The 20,861-nt window shown below is 54.2% G+C and overlaps 2 protein-coding genes across 2 annotated transcripts; one reads left to right on the forward strand and one right to left on the reverse strand.

Moving 5' to 3' along the window:
• Window positions 1–673: 673 nt before the first annotated feature.
• Window positions 674–14,433, reverse strand: Aldh16a1 (aldehyde dehydrogenase 16 family member A1). The gene is made up of 17 exons (XM_051174136.1): window positions 14,281–14,433; window positions 9,352–9,454; window positions 8,215–8,341; window positions 7,595–7,773; window positions 7,440–7,517; window positions 7,103–7,284; window positions 6,867–7,019; window positions 6,410–6,595; window positions 5,692–5,787; window positions 5,365–5,501; window positions 5,145–5,250; window positions 4,913–5,043; window positions 4,393–4,560; window positions 3,487–3,688; window positions 1,955–2,140; window positions 1,599–1,721; window positions 674–930 (listed from the first exon to the last, which is right to left on the reverse strand). Exons 1-17 carry the CDS (start codon window positions 14,368–14,370, stop codon window positions 769–771), a joined length of 2,409 nt encoding a protein of 802 aa, XP_051030093.1. The 5' UTR covers window positions 14,371–14,433; the 3' UTR covers window positions 674–768.
• Window positions 14,434–16,534: 2,101 nt separating this feature from the next.
• Window positions 16,535–20,640, forward strand: Pih1d1 (PIH1 domain containing 1). The gene is made up of 9 exons (XM_051174137.1): window positions 16,535–16,892; window positions 17,410–17,476; window positions 17,975–18,154; window positions 18,837–18,898; window positions 18,985–19,066; window positions 19,433–19,535; window positions 19,702–19,777; window positions 20,258–20,401; window positions 20,522–20,640. The coding sequence occupies exons 1-9, from the start codon at window positions 16,803–16,805 to the stop codon at window positions 20,558–20,560; spliced, it is 843 nt and encodes a 280-aa protein (XP_051030094.1). The 5' UTR covers window positions 16,535–16,802; the 3' UTR covers window positions 20,561–20,640.
• Window positions 20,641–20,861: the final 221 nt, after the last annotated feature.

Below are 20,861 nucleotides of genomic sequence, written 5' to 3' on the forward strand. Positions count from 1 at the left end.
GTGGAGAGCCGACTCCCATAAGTTGTTTACCGACTTTTGTGCATGCCCACATCACACACACACACACACACACACACACACACACACACACACGGGAGTTCCAGGTCAGGCAGGAATCCACAGTAAACGGAAACTCTGTCTCCATTCCAAAGCCAGAGGTTGGGCATGGAAGCGCACTCTGTCACCTCAGGCTGAGGCATGGGGATTGGGGTACAGATCAGCTGACCTACTCCTTGAGACCTTGCTGAAAATGACCAAAGCGGGGAAAATAAACAAAACCCCACAAACCTAAAACCCAAATGAAAGCTAACCTGCTGTGGGGGGATCTGCTGACACCTGGTGACAGTTTAGGCTCCTCCTCAGGAAGCCAGGTCTTGCCTGGCAGCTGTGCCCCCAGTACCTGTCCCAGGACTGTGGCCCCTGGCTCTGGCTGGCATCTCATTCCCCTTGGGGATGTGCTGGATTACAGACCTCCCAGTTCAGAAGGAGGTGACCCTGTAGCCCACCCAACTCTGGAATCAAGCACAAAGGGGACAGAGCCTTCCAGGGACTTCCCTCTAACTCCTCATGACCCTAGCGTGCTGGGTGGGGCTGCGTTCCCTTATCCATCCCATAAACAGTGTTGCCCCACAGTTGCCTACTGGGCCACACATGGAGCCACTGTTCTGAACTCTCAAAAGCAGTAAAAGTCACTCAGTTTATTGGAAACCATGGGAACGCTGAAAGATCCCAAGCATCTGGTATCTCTGGAGTGGGTAACTTCAGGCGTCAGTCCCCCATTGGCAGCCACAGGGCCTTGGTTCGCGCTGCACGCAGACTCAGTTCTGGTCCTGCCCCTTCGGCCTCCTCATCCCAGGCCCTTGGGAAGCCCCTGTTTACCCACACAGACTTGAGGTTTCCTGCAGAGGCCCATTCCACAAACTGGGAGCCCTGGGATGGGGAGACGTACTGTCAGTAGTTTAGATGCTAAACAGCTGCTTCCTTAGCAATGAGGACTTGTAGAGACCTAAAGGCCTGATAAGGCTGGGTATTCGGGTCCTGGCCAGCATCCCTTCCAGACACAGAGGAAGTAGACCCAGGGAATCCCCATCCTTCCCAGTGCTCATGTTCGAGGCTCTCACCAATGGAATGGACGTCCCATCCACCAACTGGTGGCTTAGGATGGTAGACCTGGAGCTCAGAATTTTGTTATAGTTCAGTCCCTTAGCAATAGGCCTTCCAAAAAGATGATGTCTTTGGGCAGGGGAGACATTTAGGCCCTTATTATGAAGAAGACCCTAGTCCATCAGGAGGTGCTGGCACATGCCTTTAATCCCAGCACTTGGGAGGCAGAGGCAGGCGGATCTGATCTTAAGAGCAGCCTGGTCTACAGAGTGAATTCTAGGACAGCCAGGGCTACACAGACAAACCACCTTGAAGGAGAAGGAAAAAGAAAGAAAGAAAGAAAGAAAGAAAGAAAGAAAGAAAGAAAGACCGTCTTCCTTGGTGACTGGACTTTTACCAGGAGAGGATTTGTTGCCAGGGAATTTTCTTCCTCTCAGCAACAGGGGTCCTCAGGAGATGAAGCCAAAAGACAGTTGGTTAAGACTCTGAAGTACCTGGGCAGAGCCGAAGTACCACAGGGCCTGGACGTCCTGATGTAAGGCCAGGCAGCGGGTCAGGTGGTCCCGATCTCCCGTCACTACATTCACCAGGCCAGCGGGGAACAGGGTGGCTATATCCTAGGATGTGAGAGAGTGGGACACCCAGGGTTGGACAGCATTGAGGGCAGGGGAGGGGTGGGCATCTGGGAGTGGCTGCAGGGGCTCCCAGAAGGAATAGGATCTGGGTGATGGACTTGGAGGGGATGCTGGGACTCTAGTTGCCATGGCTACTAGGAGGGAAGAGGCGGGGCGGGGGGATCCCTGAAGAGCCTGAAGCAGTGGCAGGCAGGAGGGGAGGCAGGGGATTGTACCTGACAGGCCTCCAGGGCCGGCAGAGGATAGGCTCCACTAGGCACTAAGACCACAGCGTTGCCATGGGCCAGGGCAGGGGCCAGCAGTGATACAAAGGCCAGCAGGGGCCACTCATCCGGACACACCACAGCCAGCACCCCGAGTGGCTCTCGGAGCCGGAGCACGGGCCCTCTCAACCCTGTTACCTGTAGGGACAGATGGCACGTCAGGGGCAAGTTGTTCCCAGAGCCTTCTCCATCCCTGCCCACCCTCCCCACATCCGATATGTTTGCTCTCCAGAGCAACTCCAATAAGGGGCCTGGGGACGCTGGTGCAGGGGGCAAAGCCCTGGGGCTCAAGGCACTCACTGGCCACGTGGGTCTGCATGCTTAAGCCTCTGCCTCTGTGTGTTGCCTTGAATCTGCCATGCGCCTGCCTCAGCCTATGGAGTAGCTGGGTTTTGAGTCTGTGCCATCACTGTGTTTTGTGGTACTGTGAGGGCTCCAAGCGTGCTAGAGATAGGCAGGTGTTGTACTGCTGAGCACACTCCAGCCCTTGTTTGTTTTCAGTAGTGCTGTGAGGCAGCTCTCCCTATGTGGGTTAGGCTGGCCTACTCAGAGACCCGCCTGCCTCTGTCTCCTTTGCGCACCACCGCCATCCAGCTTGATTTATATATTGTATATTTGTTTCAATTTTGTTTTTGTGAGACAGGGTTCCTCTAAGTAGCCCTGGCTCTCCTGGAACTTGCTCTGTAAACCAGGCTGACTTTGAGCTGAGACATCTGTCTGCCTCTGCCTCCTGAGTGCTGGGACTTAAGGAACGCCCTACCACACCTGGCTTGATTTGTTTAATTATGTATCTATTTGTATGTGTGTTGGGGGGTGCAGTTATTTACTTGTGAGTGCTAAAAGGGGGCACACGATCACCCTAGGGGGTAGTCACAGGGGTTCTGAGTGCCCTGATTTGGGCGCGGACATCAGTCTCATCCTCGGCAAGAACAGGAAGTGCTCTTAACTGTGGGTTCACTATGATAGCATTTCACTATGTAGCCAAGGCTGACCCTGAACTTGAACTTGTGATCTTTCTGCCTCTGCTTTCACATGCTGACATTTTAGGCCTTCACTACGGTGAGTGTTTACAAAAGCCTTCTTGAATATAATCGGGCCTACATTACATAGACTTAAAATGAGCTGGGTGATGGTGGCGCACACCTTTAATCCCAGCACTTGGGGAGGCAGAGGCAGGCGGATCTCTGTGAGTTCCAGGACAGGTCCCAAAGCAACAGAGGAACCCTGTTTTGAAAAACCATACCAAACCAAACCAAACACCAGACTGTAAATGGCAACCCCGAGAGGCTCTGATGTGTGTACTCATGGACACTGCTTTCCTGTAAGCGTGACCTTCCCTCCTGCCTGGTCTGAGCCCTCTGGGTTCTCATCAGGGTTAGTTTACTTTCTAGAATTCCTAGGGCTGAGCCTGGCTCCCTGGGGCCTGGGCGGACTCTTGCCTGGCTGCCTGCCCCGCCCTGTCCGCCTGCCGAGAGAGGTCTCACCTGTAGTGTCTGGCCTTGGTCTTGAACCCGGGTGCCCCAAATCTGGAGTCGCCTCACACTCAGCTCTACTTCAGCCTTGGCAACCGCAGGGGCTACTCCATGGCTCTCTAGCTGCGAGGCCAGGGCTTGCTTTCTGCGTCCCAGTGCAGCTGCCAGGGCCCACAGCAGGCGTGCTCGGGTCCCTGGAGACTGGGTCCCCCAGCTGAGGGCAAGCAATGCCAATTAGGGGAGGGGTAAACTGGCAGGGGAGGGGTAAACGGGCAGGGGAGGGGTAAACGGGCAGGGGAGGGGTAAACTGGCAGGGGAGGGGTAACCTGGCAGGGGAGGGGAGGGGTAAACTGGCAGGGGAGGGGGTAAACGGGCAGGGGAGGGGTAAACGGGCAGGGGAGGGGTAAACGGGCAGGGGAGGGGTAACCTGGCAGGGGAGGGGTAAACTGGCAGGGGAGGGGTAACCTGGCAGGGGAGGGGTAAACTGGCAGGGGAGGGGTAAACTGGCAGGGGAGGGGTAAACGGGCAGGGGAGGGGAGGGTGTAAACTGGCAGGGGAGGGGAGGGGTAAACTGGCAGGGGAGGGGTAAGCTGGCAGGGGGAGGGGTAAACTGGCAGGGGAGGGGTAAACGGGCAGGGGAGGGGTAAACGGGCAGGGGAGGGGTAACTGGCAGGGGAGGGGTAACTGGCAGGGGAGGGGTAAACGGGCAGGGGAGGGGTAAACGGGCAGGGGAGGGGTAACTGGCAGGGGAGGGGTAAACGGGCAGGGGAGGGGTAAACGGGCAGGGGAGGGGTAAACGGGCAGGGGAGGGGTAAGCTGGCCCTAGCTATTCCCAGACAGCCACCTATGTCCGAAGCCCCAACCTCGGGCTTCAGTCCCAGGCACCCTGCTATCTGGGCTTCCATTTGGCCCTCTTACCCAGGGGCAGCCTGATGAGCAGTCTCTACAGCACCTCGGATATCCTTGGCTCCACCCTCAGCCACATAGCTGTGGAGTTTGCCTGAAGAATCCCGCACGGGCCTGGAGCTCCGGGCCCCAGGCGCCTGGAAACGGCCCCCAACAAACAGCCCATAGGGAGGTGCTGGGCTGCACAGAGTGAGGCGTGAGATGCAGGGTCCACTGTCCTGGTGGGACCACCTCAGTCCCCGTGAACCTTTGTACTCCAATTTTTATTCTCATGAGCTTCTTGACGGCTTCAAACACCTGCTCCCATGAGTCTCTGTAGGATTCTGAATTCCTATCCCAAGAACACTCAAATTCCTGTTCCCGTGTGTATCTATCTAGATACCCCTGGACTCTTGCTTCTGGGAAAACTCAAACTGTTAGGTAGAACTAAGAGTCTCCAGACCTAGGGTTAGGGCTGAGGATCTGACTCAGAAGTGGGATGCCCCTCCAGCTCCTCACCCTCCCCTTAGACTACCGGCCTGCAACAGCTCACCTGGGCCCCGTTTCTGGCCCCGACAGCAGGCTGGAGGGCCCAGCAAGGCCAAATGTGTCATAGTTGAGACTCTCATAAAGGAAGGGCTCCCAGGAAGGTGTCCCCGAGGGCCAAAGGTATTCATACAGACCCTGTGGGAGATTCCCAGTCACAAGGAGGCCAGATGAACTCAAAGTGTCTCGGGGGGGGGGGGGGCTGGGTGTCAGGAGATCCAAGGGTAAGGGTTACTCACATCCGGGCCCCCATGCCAGGAAGACCCACTCTCCTTGCAGCCACCTGTGGGCACCGCAGGGTCTCGGAGGCCATGGGCATTGATCCACACGGTGCCCATCTTGAGCCTGTGAGGCAGGTAAAGACACGGGTGCGGGAGGGTAGGGGACAGGAAGCTGGGTCAGAGGAGAGGGGACACCTGAGGGGCAGACGGGGCAGGGAGGGGCAGGGCAGCAACTTACCCGTAGCCCAGCTCCAGGGCCTGCCCTAGCCTCTCACTCCACACACTGGCGCTCTCTCCCCGTGGCGTCCCATTGGCCAGGGCCAGGGCCTCCTTGGCTGTGCGGAAAGGGGAAGCTACAGCCACAGGCCACGGTACCTACAGGGGTGTCAGGGTTAGCTGCGAACAAGTCCCTCCTGTTAGCACTGCACCTATTTGGGGAGCAGTCACTGTGCTCACGGCCCCAGGCCACAGAATCACTGGGAATCATCCTACGCTAGTGCTGTTGCCCATGAGTGACTTAGGACCGAAGGGCAGGGAAGGGCATCTACGACCTCAGGGGTCTCACCTCGGCCTGGGCACATGGGGCAGCCGGGGGCAGGCCGGACACTAAGGCTGGAGAGAAGAATGGGCTGCTGGAGGGCACATCACCAGCCTGGAATACCTGAGCGGTGGAGAAAAAAGATTCAGCTGTCTGTCCTCCCTAGACCTGGGGCCATATCTCAGCCCTCCTTCCTAAAACTTCAGTCTTTAGCTCTTCTGTTTAAACTTAGGCCCCCAGGCCCCAGCCTCCTCCCTCAGACCCAGGGGTCCAGGCCCAGCCTCCTCCCTCAGACCCAGGGGTCCAGGCCCCAGCCTCCTCCCTCAGACCCAGGCCCCCAGGCCCAGCCTCCTCCCTCAGACCCAGGGGTCCAGGCCCAGCCTCCTCCCTCAGACCCAGGCCCCCAGGCCCAGCCTCCTCCCTCAGACCCAGGCCCCCAGGCCCAGCCTCCTCCCTCAGACCCAGGGGTCCAGGCCCAGCCTCCTCCCTCAGACCCAGGCCCCCAGGCCCAGCCTCCTCCCTCAGACCCAGGGGTCCAGGCCCAGCCTCCTCCCTCAATCTGGGCATCTAGACCCTAGCCCTCCTCCCTCAGACACTAAAGTCCAGGGCCCAATTTCCTTCCTCAAAGTCAGGATTCTAGGCCTTAGTCCTCTCTCAGACCCAGAGGTTCAGGCTTGCCCCTCCGACTCTGAGACAGTAGCTGGGTAGCCAAGTTCTAAAACTCCATTTTGTCCCTGGTGTTCACCTGTCCACCCTGGCTCTGGGCCTCATCCACAAAGCTCTGGGCTAGGTCTCGGGCAGCAGACCCCCGAGCCCCCATGTCCACAGCCCCATCCAGTCCTCGTCCACTGCGCAGCTTTGCCATCCTAGCCTGGAGTCGCCTCATAGCTTCATCCCATACAGATTCCTGGATGAGGAGCCTGAGCCCTCCCTGTGGGAAAGGGGCATTAAAGTAGGCAAAGTCAGGGGCCATGTATGGAAACCAGGCCCCCCGAGGGACAGAGCAGCAGCAGGGCAAGGTTACAGTGCAGAACGTCGGTGACTTGCCCAACTTTCCTGGGCTACACAGTGAGCTGGAGCTGCGCAAGTCCCTGTCTCAAATCATACAAAGGTCCAAAGAGCAGAAAGTGGAAACGAGCTGGGCCACATTGAGGGACACGGCGGACCCCCGGGCTTCGGTGACACAAGCACACAGGTCTTACCAGGCTGCGGTCTGACCAGACGGCATCCACAACGCCCTCCACAGCTGAGTCTATATCTGCAGAGTCCATGAGCAGCAACAGTGACTCTGTGCCCAGCGCCAGGCCTAGCTGGGGCCCCTTGCCTGCCAAGGTCCGCCGCAGAGCACGTCCTTCCTGCGGGAACCCCATGGCTTTCCGCTGTGGCAGGGGCCTCCTGGCCCTTACCATGTCCACCCCACTCCCAGCCCTGAAGATACCTCCACGGCTCCGCAGAAGGCCACCTTCTGGACTCCAGGTTGAGAGGCCAGAGCAGGCCCCAGTGAGGCAGGACCACACACCACATTGAGGATCCCTGGGAAAGAGCCGAGCTCCCCTGCCAGCTGAGCCAGGAGGAGAGGCGCTGGGAAGGCTGGGGGCACAAGGGCCACCACAGTGCAGCCTGAGGAAGGGAACAACTAAGGACCCTGAAGTCCAGTTTCCGGTTCTTTCTTCAGACTGAGTCGAGACCCTACCCTCCTCTTGCACAGCCCTGCTCCTTTGGACCCCGAGCATCCTCTCTGAGGAAAGGGGGGAGGGGACACCGCCCTCACCTACCCATAGCGAGGGCAGGGCAGACTCTCCACATCATGTCCAGGAAACAGAAAGGAGTTGACAGGATGAGGCCAATGACTCCTGCAAAAAACCCATAATGAGGTGTGGCTGGGTCGGTTGACTGGCTCAGGAGGGCTCTGGGGCCCACAAGTTCTCACCCATAGGCTCCCAGCCTGCCAGGGCCTTCCCCTGGGCATGTGCCTGGATGGCATGGTACTGAAGTAGTTGCTGAGCCAGTGGGATGTCCCCATCTCGAACTTCTCGAACGGCCCGCCCAGTGACCAGAGACTCCAGGGTCCACAGCAGTTGCTGATGCTTCTCGATAGTCTTGGCCAACCTTTGGAGAATACAAGGGGTTGGTCCTTGCCCAGAGCAACCTGGACTACAATCCCCACAAGCCTTTGGAGAAGAGCCATAGTTTATCAGGGACAGCAAGTACCAAAGCTGTATAGGAAATGTAGTCGAGGGGAGTGTGGAAACTCTGGGAGTACTATAGAACGGTCCTGGTCACCAATTACCATCTAGTCCCAAAGATACTGGGAACTTCAATTTGAGCCTCTGAGCCAACTGCATTATGGGAAATGGGATCTTTATAGCTGTCCCCAAAGTGCTTAGAGTCTACAGTCCTCATGATACTGAAATGTGAGAAACGACTGAACTGTCCTGGCCATTGAAGGCCCCATGCACGTGGGAAAGGGAACCAGCCTCCATAGTCTCCTGTGGACCCCGAGGGAGGAGGCCATCTCTTCCTCCGCAGGCCTAGCCTGGGCTTCCTCACCGGCTTAGGTGCTGGGCTCGAGCAGCCCCAGGGAGTTGGCTCCAGGTCTTGAATGCTATCCTTGCTGCCTCCACAGCTGCAGCGATGTCCTCCGCCTCCGCCTGCAGGCAGCTGGCCAGCTTTTCTCCTGCAGAGAAAGATGGAGGAAGCCACGGCAGGAACAGTGAGGGCGCTAAGACCGCCCCAGGCCCCCGCCAGTGACAGGGCCATTGCTCTACTTCTTTTCCTGCTTGTAGCTCTTACACTTTCCTTTATTCATGTGGATTTAGTTATGTATGAGTGTTTTGCCTGCAGAGTGTGTATGTACATCACATGTGCCTATAGGGATTGGGAGCCAGCCTCTCGGGGAAAATAGTTACTGATGGCTGTGAGCCACCATGTAAACGCTGAGAACTAAACCCAGGTCCTGAAGGCAGCAGCCAGTGCTCTTAACCAACGAGCCATCTCTCTAGTCCCTCTCTTACTATGTCTTCTACATTTATTATTATTAGTTTGGCTTGGTGTTTGAGACAGGGTTTCTCTGTGTAGCACTGGCTGTCCTGAAACTCACTCTGTAGACCAGGCTGGCCTTGAACTCAGATCTGCCTGCCTCTGGAGTACTGGGATTAAAGGCATGTGTGACACCACCAGCCTTTTTATTTATGTATATGTCTGCGTGTCTGAGCACTTTAGTGCAGGTACTCATGGAGACCACAAGAGGGCATACGATCCTCTGGAGCTGGAGTTACAGGCGATTGTGAGCTGTCCAACATTGGAGCTAGGAACTGAACCTGGGTCTTTGGAATATCAGTAACACTTTTAACCACTGAGCTGTCTTCTTCAGCCCCTCAATATGAAGTCAAGGCTGGTCTGGAACTCTCTCTATAGTTCAGGCTGGCTATCCCTTTTGGGTTGCTGGGAATAAAGATATGAGCCACCACACTCAGCTTGAGGGAGGGAGGGCCCCTTAGAGAGAGGGGCTTCAAAAAGCCTTTTTGGGGGTGCACTATAACTAGCGAGACTGTCGTCAGGAGAAAGGAGAACCCTCACCCCCATGACCACCATCAACGGCTCCTGCACTCAGGGCCTTGAGCACAGCTGTGACTGAGAGGGTCTTGAGGTCTTTGTCCCTCCCAAGTCACTGGGCTCATCAAAAACCTGTGATGGGATCCTGGCAAGGCACTGGATTCCTGTGTTCTGGCTTCAGCCACATCCCATTGACATAGTGGCCCAAGAGGCGGTTGTGGGTATCCAGCCAGGCCTGGAAGAAAAGAGTTTGGAGAGGAGCCTGTGGCAGCTGGGACAGCTCAGTCTGCAGGCAGAGGTCTCCTTTAGGAGACGTTTGTACTCTTACCCTCAGCTGACTCTTCCTCCTGTGCGTTTGTTTTTGTTTTGTGCTGGTTATTGAGCTCAAGACCCCACACTTCTGTCAAATTATACTCCTAGTCCTGCTATTTATTTTTTACTACGATTGAGATGTTGCCTGAAACTCACTGTGTTAGCTAGTGCTGCTGCTGTAGCCTAGATAGCCCCAGAACTCAGGCCCGCCTGGGATAGTAGCAAGACTCTATTTCTTTTTTCTGTTTCTCTCTCTGTCTGAGACAGGCTGGTCTAAACACCCTCGTGCCGTGAATGATCTCTTGATTCCCTCCTGTCTCCATCTCCTGTGTGCATCACTGTGCCTGGCTTAAATATGAAACAGTAAAAGAAAAACAAGTAATAAAACACCCTCTTCCATAGAGAAGTGACCTTAAGTTAATTTTGCTTCCCTGGAAACCCGTAGCGGTGTTTTGTTTGTTTGTTGGTCCTGGGCATGGAACCCAGGACCGTGAGCATATTATATTAGGCAAGGGCTGGACTGTTCAACTTAATGCCAGTACTCAACTTCCTACTGACCCAAGACATCCGGTGTCCAGGACACAGTGGTCCAGCTACCATTCTACAGCCCACACCACCTGTGCTTCTCATTGCCAAGTGGGGCTGCTAAGCCAGCCAGGTGCGCTTAGCCATGCAATCCTGTTCCTATCCATCTCTGCCACTATCACTGGGAGACACGAGTGCTCAAGAGGCATTCGTTACCAGATCCTGTGCAGGCTACCAGGCTGGGAGGAGTCTGTGCCTGAGGCTTGATGTGTTCTTGCTGTGTAGGCCTGGTTTAGACTGGTAGCTTGGCTCTGAGTTCTAGCCGGGGCCATAGCTGTATGTAATTATTCTTGTTTTGTGTGTACACATTGTATGTGAAGGTCAACGTCGGGTGTCTTCCCCAATTGCTCTTTATGCTATTTTTTAAAAAGACTCATTGTTGACTCATTTTTATAAATATGAGTGTTTCTCATGCACATACGTGAGTGCATTACACACATGAAGTGCCCACAGAAGCCAGAGGCCAGAGGCAGTGTCCCTGGAACCGGAGTTATAGGTGGTTATGAATTGCCGTGTGCCTGGATCCTCTACAGGAGCAGCAAGCTCTCTTAACTGTGAGCCATCTGTCTTCTCGTCAGAGTCTCTCACTGAAGCTGAAGCTCAGTGTTAGCTAGACTGGCTGCCATCAGGCCCAAGGCTCTTCCTGCCTCAGCCTCCTTCACACAGGATTACAGTGTGTAGATTCCTTCTGTTTGAGACAAGGTTTCACTATGTAGCTCTGGCTGGCTGGCCTGGACCTCTTCGCAAGCAATCCATCCACCTTTGCCCCCAAGTGCTGGGGTTAAGTGCGCCACCATGTCTGGCTGTCCTGGGTTTTGACCGGGGTGCAGGGGACCCAAACTCAGGTCCTCATCCTTGTGCAACAAGAGCCAGCTCCACAGTCCTCTAACGTAATCTCAGCCAGGGGCTCGCGTATTTATTAATAACTACTGTTTTTTTCAAGACAGGGTTTCTCTGTGTAGCCTGGCTGTCCTGAAACTCGCTGTGTAGACCAGGCTGGCATTGAACTCAGAGATCTACCTGCCTCTGCCTCCTGGGACTAAGGTGTGTGTGTGGGGGGGGAGGGGGCGCCCAGGTTAGCCAGGGTTTTCTAACACTGCTAAACCATCCCAAACCTGCTGACAAAGTAATGAATCAATATGCACTGAACACCCAGCAATGCCATGCTAGGTCTCCCGGGACCTTTACTGCGTTTTACTCACCACGTGGGTTTCATACCGCTTTCTCTCCCTGCTTACATTTTTGCGGTTGTTAAATCCAACGTCTACTTCCCACTTCCTGTTGCTTTTCCCTCACCTCGACAACCAGCCTTGTCATTTTTTATTTACTTATTTTTTAAGCAAAATGGGCTCAGTGTGGTGGAATAGGTAGGTCTATAATTCCAACACTTGGGATGATGAAGCAGGAGTATCACCATGATTTAAAGGCCAGTTTAAACTACACAGAGAAACCCTGTCCCAAAAGGCAAAGACAAGAACCCCCAGAATAATCAGATAAAAACCTTGTAAAAAGAAAAAGTTGTCATCCAAAAGTCCCAAATTGCATTCCACAGGGACAGAGCCATTTTGGAAGCGGGGCCATGGAAAATTGAGCTGGGCATTAAATACTAATAAATGTCAGTTAAGGCTATGAGACTGAATAACAGAGTGCTAGTTGTGAAACAAAACTCTTATCTGTTAGAAATAAAGACTCAAATATTTATGGGAAAGCATCATGACAGCTGGCGTTTGTTTAAACTACTCCCGAGAGAAAAGAAAAAGGCGCAGGGGAACCCCGGACTTGATGCCAACTGCTGAGGATGACTGATGAGTGCTTGAGGGTTCCTGATAGCAACTGCTGTGGAAAAGATGGAAAACTTCCCTCCAAGAGGAAAAACAAATTCCCACAAGAATGTCCACAAGGTTCTGGCAGGCCACAGGGTAGGAGAAGCGTGCCTATTGGACACCGAGAGCTTCAAATGTCTCCAAAGTAGCCCAGGCAATGGGTTCCAGATGAGTTCTGTCTGGGAGCTACAGCCAAAAGGTTGCCAAACTTCGGAATTTTATTTTCAAGAGAAATTAGAATCCAGGATGTTTAGATGGAATTAATTGTATAATAACTGACATTTCCAAAAACAAAGCTTAAGCCAAGGAAAACATGTTTGCTGGTTGAGTTGCCCAGATTGTAAACTTGAGACCTCTGTTGGAGTGATGGGGACAACTGCGAGGTCCAGAACCTAAGGCATGGCGACAGGCCCTGCTCTTTCTGTCAGGTTTTGGGACTGTTTTGGAACTCATAATTGAGTTCCTGCCTTGGCCTTCTAAATGCTGGGGTTACTGGTATGGTATATGTCACTATATCCAACTCCCCTAAACTGTGTGTGGATTATGGGTAAAATGACTCACCTCATCAAACTCCTGTTATGTCACTAAAATAATAAGAATAATCCCGTCTGCTCTTTGGGGGATTAAGTAAAATCATGCTTAGCAGAGAGGCTGGCACTATCCATCCATCCATCCATCCCTGCCTTCAACCTATTACTGCTACTTCAGGGCATTCCACCTCTAACAAGCCTCCATCTGTGGTGATTCTCTGAATTGTTCCAAATCCTCTCAGCTGCACCCATATTTCTAGTTATTCCTAGTGCAGTATCTTTTTTCTTTTCTTTTTTTGGCTTTTGAGACAGGGTTTCTCTGTGTAGCTTTGGAGGCTGTCCTGGAATTAGCTCTGTAAACCAGGTGTGTACCACCAATGCCCGGCCCCTAGTTTGTCCTTAAGATGGCTTTCAAGCCTAAGAGGGAGGTGACATCAAGGTGCTGGTTAAGAGGCAGGATCCCAACCCTGGTAGCTGGTCTTCGGGCTGTTTAGCTGTTCCTGCATGGATAGTCCAGGATAGGACAGACACTGAGCTCTGGTGACATGGGGACTAAATCTGTCACAATGAGATGGAGTCTTGTGTTGCTTGGCCTTTGTACTTCTAGACAAACAATTGCAGTGGACATACCAACTAGACATGCCACTGTAGGAAAGACACCCACCCGACTGTGGTGGAGCACACCTTTAATCCCAGCACTCGGGAGGCGGAGGCAGGCGGGTCTCTCTCTGTGTGAGGCCAGAGTGAGTTTCTGGACAGGCTCCAAAGCAATACAGAGAAACCCTGTCTCGAAGCTCACCCCCCCCACAAAAAAAAGAAAAGGCAAACTAGGCTCATCCTTATTTACAACTAAACCTCTGTTTCTCTAAGACTGGGCTATGTCCCACCTGGAACCTTAACTACCAATGGTTTTGTACTGTCTGTTACAGGAAACGGCAACCATACCCTTGTTTCGAAGCTATTAGAGCCATCTTACAACCCTACCTTTGTTTGAAAAGGTTATGACTACCTTGACAACCCTGCCTGTTTCAGGTTAGGACTAACTTGTTATCTTTCGTTCTGCTCCTGTAGCCCCAAAGACGATTTTGCCTGCCACACTCCCCATTTGGAAACTGCGCTATAGAAACCTTGTCTCCCTCCCTCTTGAACAATGCCTTAATTAATTTTCCCATGATGATTTGGGTCGGTGGCCTTTCTCCTCAAACCTTTGGGATTAACACTCTAAACTTGAGTGTTATAATGCTGTCCTTCCAAAGGCTTCCACTGACCGCCTCTCCCACCTCCTTAATACCATCCTGGATGCTGGAAGAATTTGTGGGACCAGGGACAAAAAAGCAAAAAAACAAAAAAACCCCAGGCATCCTGTTAAGTTCCACCAGGAAGGCAAGAGGGTTCTGGAAGACCCTGGAGGGTCACAAGAGTTCGAAGAAGCGCAGGGTCACGAGACCCTTACGGAAGAACTATGAAATACGGAACTCTCCGGGAGAAGCCTCACGGGGTGGCGGGCCGGGAATCAGGTGGGCCCTGAGGATCATGGGAACTCACAGGCCCCTGAGAGCGGACGGAGATCTGGGGAGCAACACTAGTGTATTCAGACAGGGCGGGCAGTCACAGCGACTTCTAGTGAACTCGGGCTTCTTTCTGAGCACCAGCACCGCCGGAAACCCGGGGCTTCCACCCGCGGCGGGGATCACGCGAGCTGAGGGGGTGGGGCCTCCGGGGCCGCCGCAGTGGATGACGGGAGCGGGCGCCCAGCGCGCCCCGTAGGTCTGGAGGCGCGGGTAGACAGCGGCCGCCGGGCAAGTTCTCACCAGTGCGCATGCGTGGCTCTCCGGCACCGGTCCGTACTCCATCGTCGTGAAGATCTCGCGGGCGCAGGGGCCTACGCGCGTTGCTGCCATCGCTCGCCGAACGCCCTCCTTCCGCGAAGGGCTGCCGGACGTTCTGCCTTGCGGAACGCGGAGGGCCGAAGGGCGGCGCCGCCCACGCCAGCCGAAGGGGCGGGGCCAACAAGGGCGGGGCCGGGCGGCGAGCCCTAGGGCGTGCCCCGCCCACTTTAGAGCCACGCCAGGCCTTCTGTGGACGGACGCTGGGAAATGTAGTTTCGTAGACAGCGGAAGTAGGCGCCCGGCCTCCGCACTGGCAGAAGGGCTCCGGCTTTGGAAGGACAGCATGTTGTCATTTCGACTCTTTAGACAAAATAGTTTTGTTTTGTTGAGATGGGGTCTCACTATGTAGTTCTTGCTGTCCTGGAACTCACTCTGTAGACCAGGCCGGCTTAAACTCAAAAAGGTCCGTCTATCTCTGCCTCCCGAATGCACGGCCACACCTGGCAGAAAAAGAAAGTGTTCTTGATGCCTTCCTGCCTCAAAACAGTAATTAGGGTTGGAGGTAGAAAGAAATAATTGGAGGCAGGTAGTGCAGCCTTTAGTCCAAAATCCATTAGGGAGCAGGGGCTGGCACTGGGTCTCACTGATAGTTCGCAAACAAATTTTTGTTTGTTTTGTTTTTAAAGGTTTCTGTGTAGCCCTGGGTGTCTTTGGAAGGATTGGAGTACCAGAGCGGTGGCGGCGGCGCACTTTAGTCCCAGCACTCGGGAGGCACAGGCAGGCCGATCTCCGTGAGTGTGAGGCCAGCCTGGTCTGCAGAGCTCCAAATCTAAAGAGAAACCCTGTCTCGAAAAACAACAACAACAAAAAAGACAGGGAGAGGGGGCAAAGAAGAAGTGGGGTGGGATTTTTGCCCTGGAGGTGCCGAGGACTGCCTCTGGATAGAGTGGAGGCAGGCATGGCCCGTGGGCAAATGGGGGAACTCCGTGTTAGGAAAGTTGTTTTGTTTTTTAAAATAATCTTACATAGACTTTATTTTTACTTTATGTGTACTGCTGTTTTGCCTATAGGTAGCCTGTGTGAGGATGTCAGATCTTGGAGTTACAGTTGTGAGCTGCCATGTGGGTGCTGGGAATTGAACCCCATCCTCTGTCAGAGCAGCCAGTGCTCTTAACCACTGAGCTATTTCTCCAGCCTGAGTTGCCTTGTTTTGATTAGCCATGTTAATTAGGGTAGCCCAAAGGGGACTTTTGATTGGTGCTCAGCCTCAGGAAGTGACCAAACAAGGGAATAGACCTTGGTAGCTGGCTTTAGGAATGTAATCTGTGGTTTAGCAAGGGAGAGGGAAGGAGGAAGGATAGGCCTGTTAGAGCAGTCCTAGAATTTTCTCCAAAGACCAAGCTGGCCTCCAACTCAGAGATCCACCTCCTTCTGCTTCCCAAGTCCTGGGTTTAAGGCGTGGTCACCACTCGGCTAAAATTAGTCTGCCTTTTACTTGCATAGGTGTTTTCCGGCATGCATCTCCTCGCCCCACGTGCATGCTTTGCCAATGGAGGCTAGCGGAGAGTAGTGGGCGGGGCCACTGGAGCTGGAGTTACAGGCTGTTGTGAGCCACCCTGTGGGTGTGAGGCGCTGAACCCAGTCGTTTACGAAAGCAGCGTGTGTTCTTAACCACTGGGCCATCTCTCCGCCACTACTATTTTCTTTACAGCAAGCAAAGATTTGCTTTTATTTTATGTGCCTGGGTATTTTGCCTACCTGCACGTCTTGTGCATCAGGTACATGTAGTATCCCAGGAGGCCAGAAGAGGGCGTGGATCCCATAGAACTGGAGTTACAGGGGATTATGAGACACTGGGTGTTGGGAATCAAATGTTGGTCTCCTGGAAGACCGGTCAGCACTTAAACACTGAACCATCTCTCCCGCGCCCCCCCCCCATTTTGTTCAAAAAGGTCAGTTAGTTGCATTGTAATTAAGGGTATGTGTGTTCGGTGGGATCGGACCCAGAGCCTAACGCATGATAGCAAATCTTCGAAGTGACAAGCCTTTCTGCGTTCTAACGCCTGCAGTTGTTAGGGAAGGGCGGAAATGTACGTTTTATGGATTCAGGAAGTGTATCATTTCACGGTCCTTCTCAGGCTTTGTTTTTGATTGGTTGGCCGAGGGGGCGTGACTTAAGCTTTCTAATACAAATGGTCGGCGTGGGTGCCGGCTTGGATGATAGGGCCGTCGGGTGTGGCTGCTTCAGTTCCTTGGTTACAAAGAGGCCGGAAGTGTGACTTTCTTTTACACATCTGCCTAACAGGACCGATCAAGAGACCGAACAGACTTGAGGACGGTGCCGTCATCGTAATGGAGCCGTAGACCATTCCCAGCACACATCTTAGGGTTCTGAGTACAGAGCTGTGTGTTAAGAATCGACCGAGGCCCTGCAATATAGCCTGCCTTAGTTTATCCTGGAAAAGTTCTCCACGTTGTGGACGCCTAGGACTTTCTCCAGGGCCATGGCGGACTCGAAGCTTCTGGCACCAGAGCTAAGCGACGCAGAGTCGATGGGTGATGAGACGGTGCGGTTTCAGGAGCTGCTCCTGCAGGTGCGGGCTGACTGGACTTAAGGGAACCTGAGTGTTTAAGGATTTATACATTGGCGCTCAGGGAAGCGGCTTCAGTTCCCAGAATGCCAGACGGCAGCAAGGAGGCCCATGGGAATTGTAGTTGTTTGGCTCAAAGGTTTCTAGGTTTAAAAGAAGTGGAGTTGGGGTGAATTTGGTCCTCGTAAAAAAGAAAAGGAGGCCTAGATTACATAATATAACAAGTGAGCCGGGTGGTGGTGGTGCATGCCTTTAATCTCTGCACTGGAGATGGACAGGCAAGCAGATCTCAGTGAGTTCAAGGCCAGCCTGCCTGGTCTACAGAGTGAGTTCCAGGACAACCAGGGCTACCGGAAAACAAAAAGCAAACAAACAAACAAACAAAAAATAATATTACATTATTTAAAAAAGCTGATCCTCAGCTGTTACATGAGTTGCCCTGTAAATGTTTGGGAAGCAGGTGATTGGCGGTGACAGGGCAGGATCATCATTAGGCTTGCTTTCCCCCCTCCCCCCACAGGCCTCCAAAGAGCTCCAGCAAGCCCAGACAGAGAGGCCAGAGTCTACACAGATCCAGCCCCAGCCTGGTGAGAAATAGATATAGGTACAAAGGAATGTATATGTATGTGTACATATGTACACACATAATATACATATACATACATACATATATATGTATATTATTCCAGAGAGAGGATGGGAGACCCTGAGAGAGGTCAGTAGAAACTAGGGGATGAAGGAGAGATCACACTGGGTCAGAGGCCTAGAAGTAGTTGTGTGAACGGGCAGGCAAGAAGACCACCTACAAACCCTGAACCACAGACAGTCGAGTGGGAAGTGGTGGGGATTCAAAGTAAGAAAGTGTCAGGGACCTGAGGGAAGCAGAGGGGGACAAGGAGGGAGGCAGGGGCATTATAAGATGGGGAGGAGCTGGGTGCGGTCTGGAGTGCCTTACTCTCAGGCAGGAGCATCCCAAGTCTGGGGCCCGCCTGGGCACAGAGTGAGAGGCCTTGTGTCAGAGCAGAGAGGGGGACGGGGAGGGAGGCTGCCTAGGGACAGATGGGCAAGGTAACCCGCTTGTGCAGGTTTCTGCGTAAAGACCAACTCATCGGAAGGAAAGGTTTTCATCAACATCTGCCACTCTCCCTCCATCCCTCCCCCGGTGGACATGACTGAGGACGAACTACTTCAGATGCTGGAGGAGGACCAAGCTGGCTTCCGAATCCCCATGAGCCTGGGAGAGCCACATGCTGAGCTGGATGCAAGTCAGTGCCCGCAGCCATCTGAGGCTGCTCCCTCAAGACCCTGCTTTCCCCAGGGAGCCAGAGGGGACTGGGTCAGGACAGGAGGGGACACACCTGGGGCACTTCCCAAGGTTAGAGAGGGTTAGGCAAGAGTACTGGTTTGATACAAGGCTTGAGCAGCTAGCCAGGCGGGAGGCAGTTAGCACTCTGGAGGCAGAAGCAGGTGAATCTCCGAGTTCAAGGCTAGCCTGGGGTACAGGGAGTTCCCTGTCTCTAAAAAGATTTTAACAGTCAGCCAACGTCAGAGAAGAGGGTTGCAGTGAGCTGGAATCGGGTGTGTCCTTAGCTTTTAGGGTGCTGTAACCTAGAAGCCAGCTAAGCTCCATAGAAAATTGACCTGTGCCTGGGGGAGACAGTGGCTTGCTTGACTATCAACAGTGAGGAGAGACCGGAAGTGTGGACAGCCGGTGTTCTTTAGACAGGGGGTAGGATAGGGTAAGAGGGTTCTTGTGATCACTGGGGAAGATCAGGGTCTGCCCCTGGAGTTGAGCCTGGAAGCCAAGAAGGACATGGTCTGAGTTGGCTGGCAAGCAGGGCGTGTGCTGCCTCTCACTTCCCATGTCTTGGGTCTCTGGTCCTTGGTTGAGTTTTCCTTAAGTGTGCTGCGTGGAGGGCTGCACAGGTCTCACCTCTTTCCCCACAGAGGGCCAGGGCTGTGCTGCCTATGACGTCGCTGTCAATAGCAACTTGTACCTGAGGATGCAGGTGGGCTGCGTGATGGGCAGGGCCTGGGGAGGGCGCTTCCTCCAGTCACATCCCCTCCACCACACCTTCTCTTCCTCCCACCTTAGAAAAGCGACTTCCTGCGAGAGCTAGTGGTCACCATCGCCAGGGAGGGCCTTGAGGACAAGTATGGTTTACAGCTAAATCCGGGTGAGGGCCAGGAGGGAAATGGGGAAGGCTTGGATGGCACACTTGGGGGAGGTTGAGTCCCGGGTGTCAGGAATTTCCTAGAGCAGCTTTCAGAAGGGGGTGGAGCTTCCTGAGAAGTGAGGGTGTGGCCGAGAAGGGCCGGGCCGGGAGCCTGCTCTGTGTGTGTGTGTGGGGGGGGGGTGTTTGGGTGTAGTGGTGGTTTAAGTGTCTTGATGATTCCCCAGGAAGGGTGGGCTAAGATGGGCAGGGCCTCCTAGAGTCAAAATTGAAATAGAGAGAGGAAGGTGTCTAGGAAGGTGGCCCAACCTCTGGACTGGGAAGCTCCAGCTGACAGAACCCTTCAACCTCTCACTCTGTAACCCCCAGAATGGCGAATGTTGAAGTACCGGCCCTTCCTGGGCTCGATCTCACAGCAGAACATCCGTTCCCAGCAGCGCCCTCGAATCCAGGAGCTGGGGACCGTGCAGGGGTGAGCCTTCTTGTCTATCTGGGCTGATGACTATCCTGGAGCTCTAGGGACTGGATGGAGTTGAAACACAGAGCTGGGTAGAGGAGCAAGGGACAGCAAGACAAGTAGAGGGTACTGGGCCATCAAACCAGGTGGCCACCCTCAGATTGCCCTTGTTCCCATACAGTCCAGAACGGCCTCGCCTGAACCTTTGGTTGGAAGCCCCTGATCTCCTCTTGGCTGAAGTTGACCTCCCCAAGCTGGTGAGTGCAGGCTCTGTAGTCAGGGGAAAGAGCCAGACTCTGGACACCATGGGCCCGAGGCAGGAGGTCCAGACTCTGGACACCGTGGGCCCGAGGCAGGAGGTCCAGACTCTGGACACCGTGGGCCCGAGGCAGGAGGTCCAGACTCTGGACACCGTGGGCCCGAGGCAGGAGGTCCAGCAGCCAAATTCCTGGGTCTGAAGGAGGAGGCTGGGGTCTGGACCCTGGGGACTGGGCCTTATCTCTGGAGGCAGTGATGTGGGCTGTCCCCAGACCTGCATAAGCTGCTTCTCCTGGCCCAGGAAACCAGCAGGTGCAGCCATGCTATCCTGAGTGTGAGACTTGCAGTTACTGCCCTTTGATTGTGTTCACATTGTTTTGGTTCTGAGGATTGACGCCACAACCATGCATGCTCTAACCTTGCGGAAGGCATAGCTTCCCAGTGCTAGGGGATGTGGGCTGACTGTACCTCATCGCCAGGCTGGAGCTCAAGGGCTGACACTGGAGATAGGAGAGAGTCACCTGGTGGTGGGAGGTTCTCAGCGACTGTACCACCTCAGTGTTTCCATTCCCCTGCGGGTCCAGCCTGAGGCGAGCAGGGCTGCTTTCCATCACAGGAGAAAGGTACCGGGAGGGCTTCAGGGGAGGCTGGGACCTGGGGCCTGCAGCCCTGGAGCGGAGGGAGGGAGGAGGCTGGGACCTGGAGCCCAGGGCCTTGAACCCTTACTCTCTTTCCTTTTTCAGCAACTGATGGTGTCCATGCCTCTCCTGCCAGTGTCGTGACCAGGGTCCCCTTCTATTTCCAGATGTGGAGCAGATGTTGGTGTCTTCTCTAAATGTGAAATAAACAGTTTTCCCAGTTCTTTCTAGCTCCGGAAATTGAGACATGGCGGGTGGAAGCGAAGAGGGTTATCAGCTCTGACCCCAGTGTCCCCCAGAAACCTCTGTCCCCTCCCTGGCCTTCTGGACCCCTGTCTTCACGGGTCTCTCCACCTCCCTCTTACCACACTTCTCCATTGTCCCGAGAATCCAGGCATCCAGGCTCAGTTCTGACCCCGGTCTCCAGACATGGCCTTTCTCCGGC

Source organism: Phodopus roborovskii, unplaced genomic scaffold, assembly GCF_943737965.1.
Source record: "Phodopus roborovskii unplaced genomic scaffold, PHOROB, whole genome shotgun sequence".
NCBI classification, from domain to species: domain Eukaryota; kingdom Metazoa; phylum Chordata; class Mammalia; order Rodentia; family Cricetidae; genus Phodopus; species Phodopus roborovskii.

Coding starts and splice junctions, on each gene's coding strand:
- Pih1d1 (XM_051174137.1), top strand. CDS start 16,803: ATGGCGGACTCGAAGCTTCTGGCACCAGAGCTAAGCGACGCAGAGTCG. Junction 16,893..17,409: donor TTCAGGAGCTGCTCCTGCAG/GTGCGGGCTGAC, acceptor CTCCCCCCACAG/GCCTCCAAAGAGCTCCAGCA. Junction 18,155..18,836: donor ACATGCTGAGCTGGATGCAA/GTCAGTGCCCGC, acceptor CTTTCCCCACAG/AGGGCCAGGGCTGTGCTGCC.
- Aldh16a1 (XM_051174136.1), bottom strand. CDS start 14,370: ATGGCAGCAACGCGCGTAGGCCCCTGCGCCCGCGAGATCTTCACGACG. Junction 5,044..5,144: donor CCTGGCATGGGGGCCCGGAT/GTGAGTAACCCT, acceptor AATCTCCCACAG/GGTCTGTATGAATACCTTTG. Junction 1,722..1,954: donor CGGCCCTGGAGGCCTGTCAG/GTACAATCCCCT, acceptor CTCACATCCTAG/GATATAGCCACCCTGTTCCC.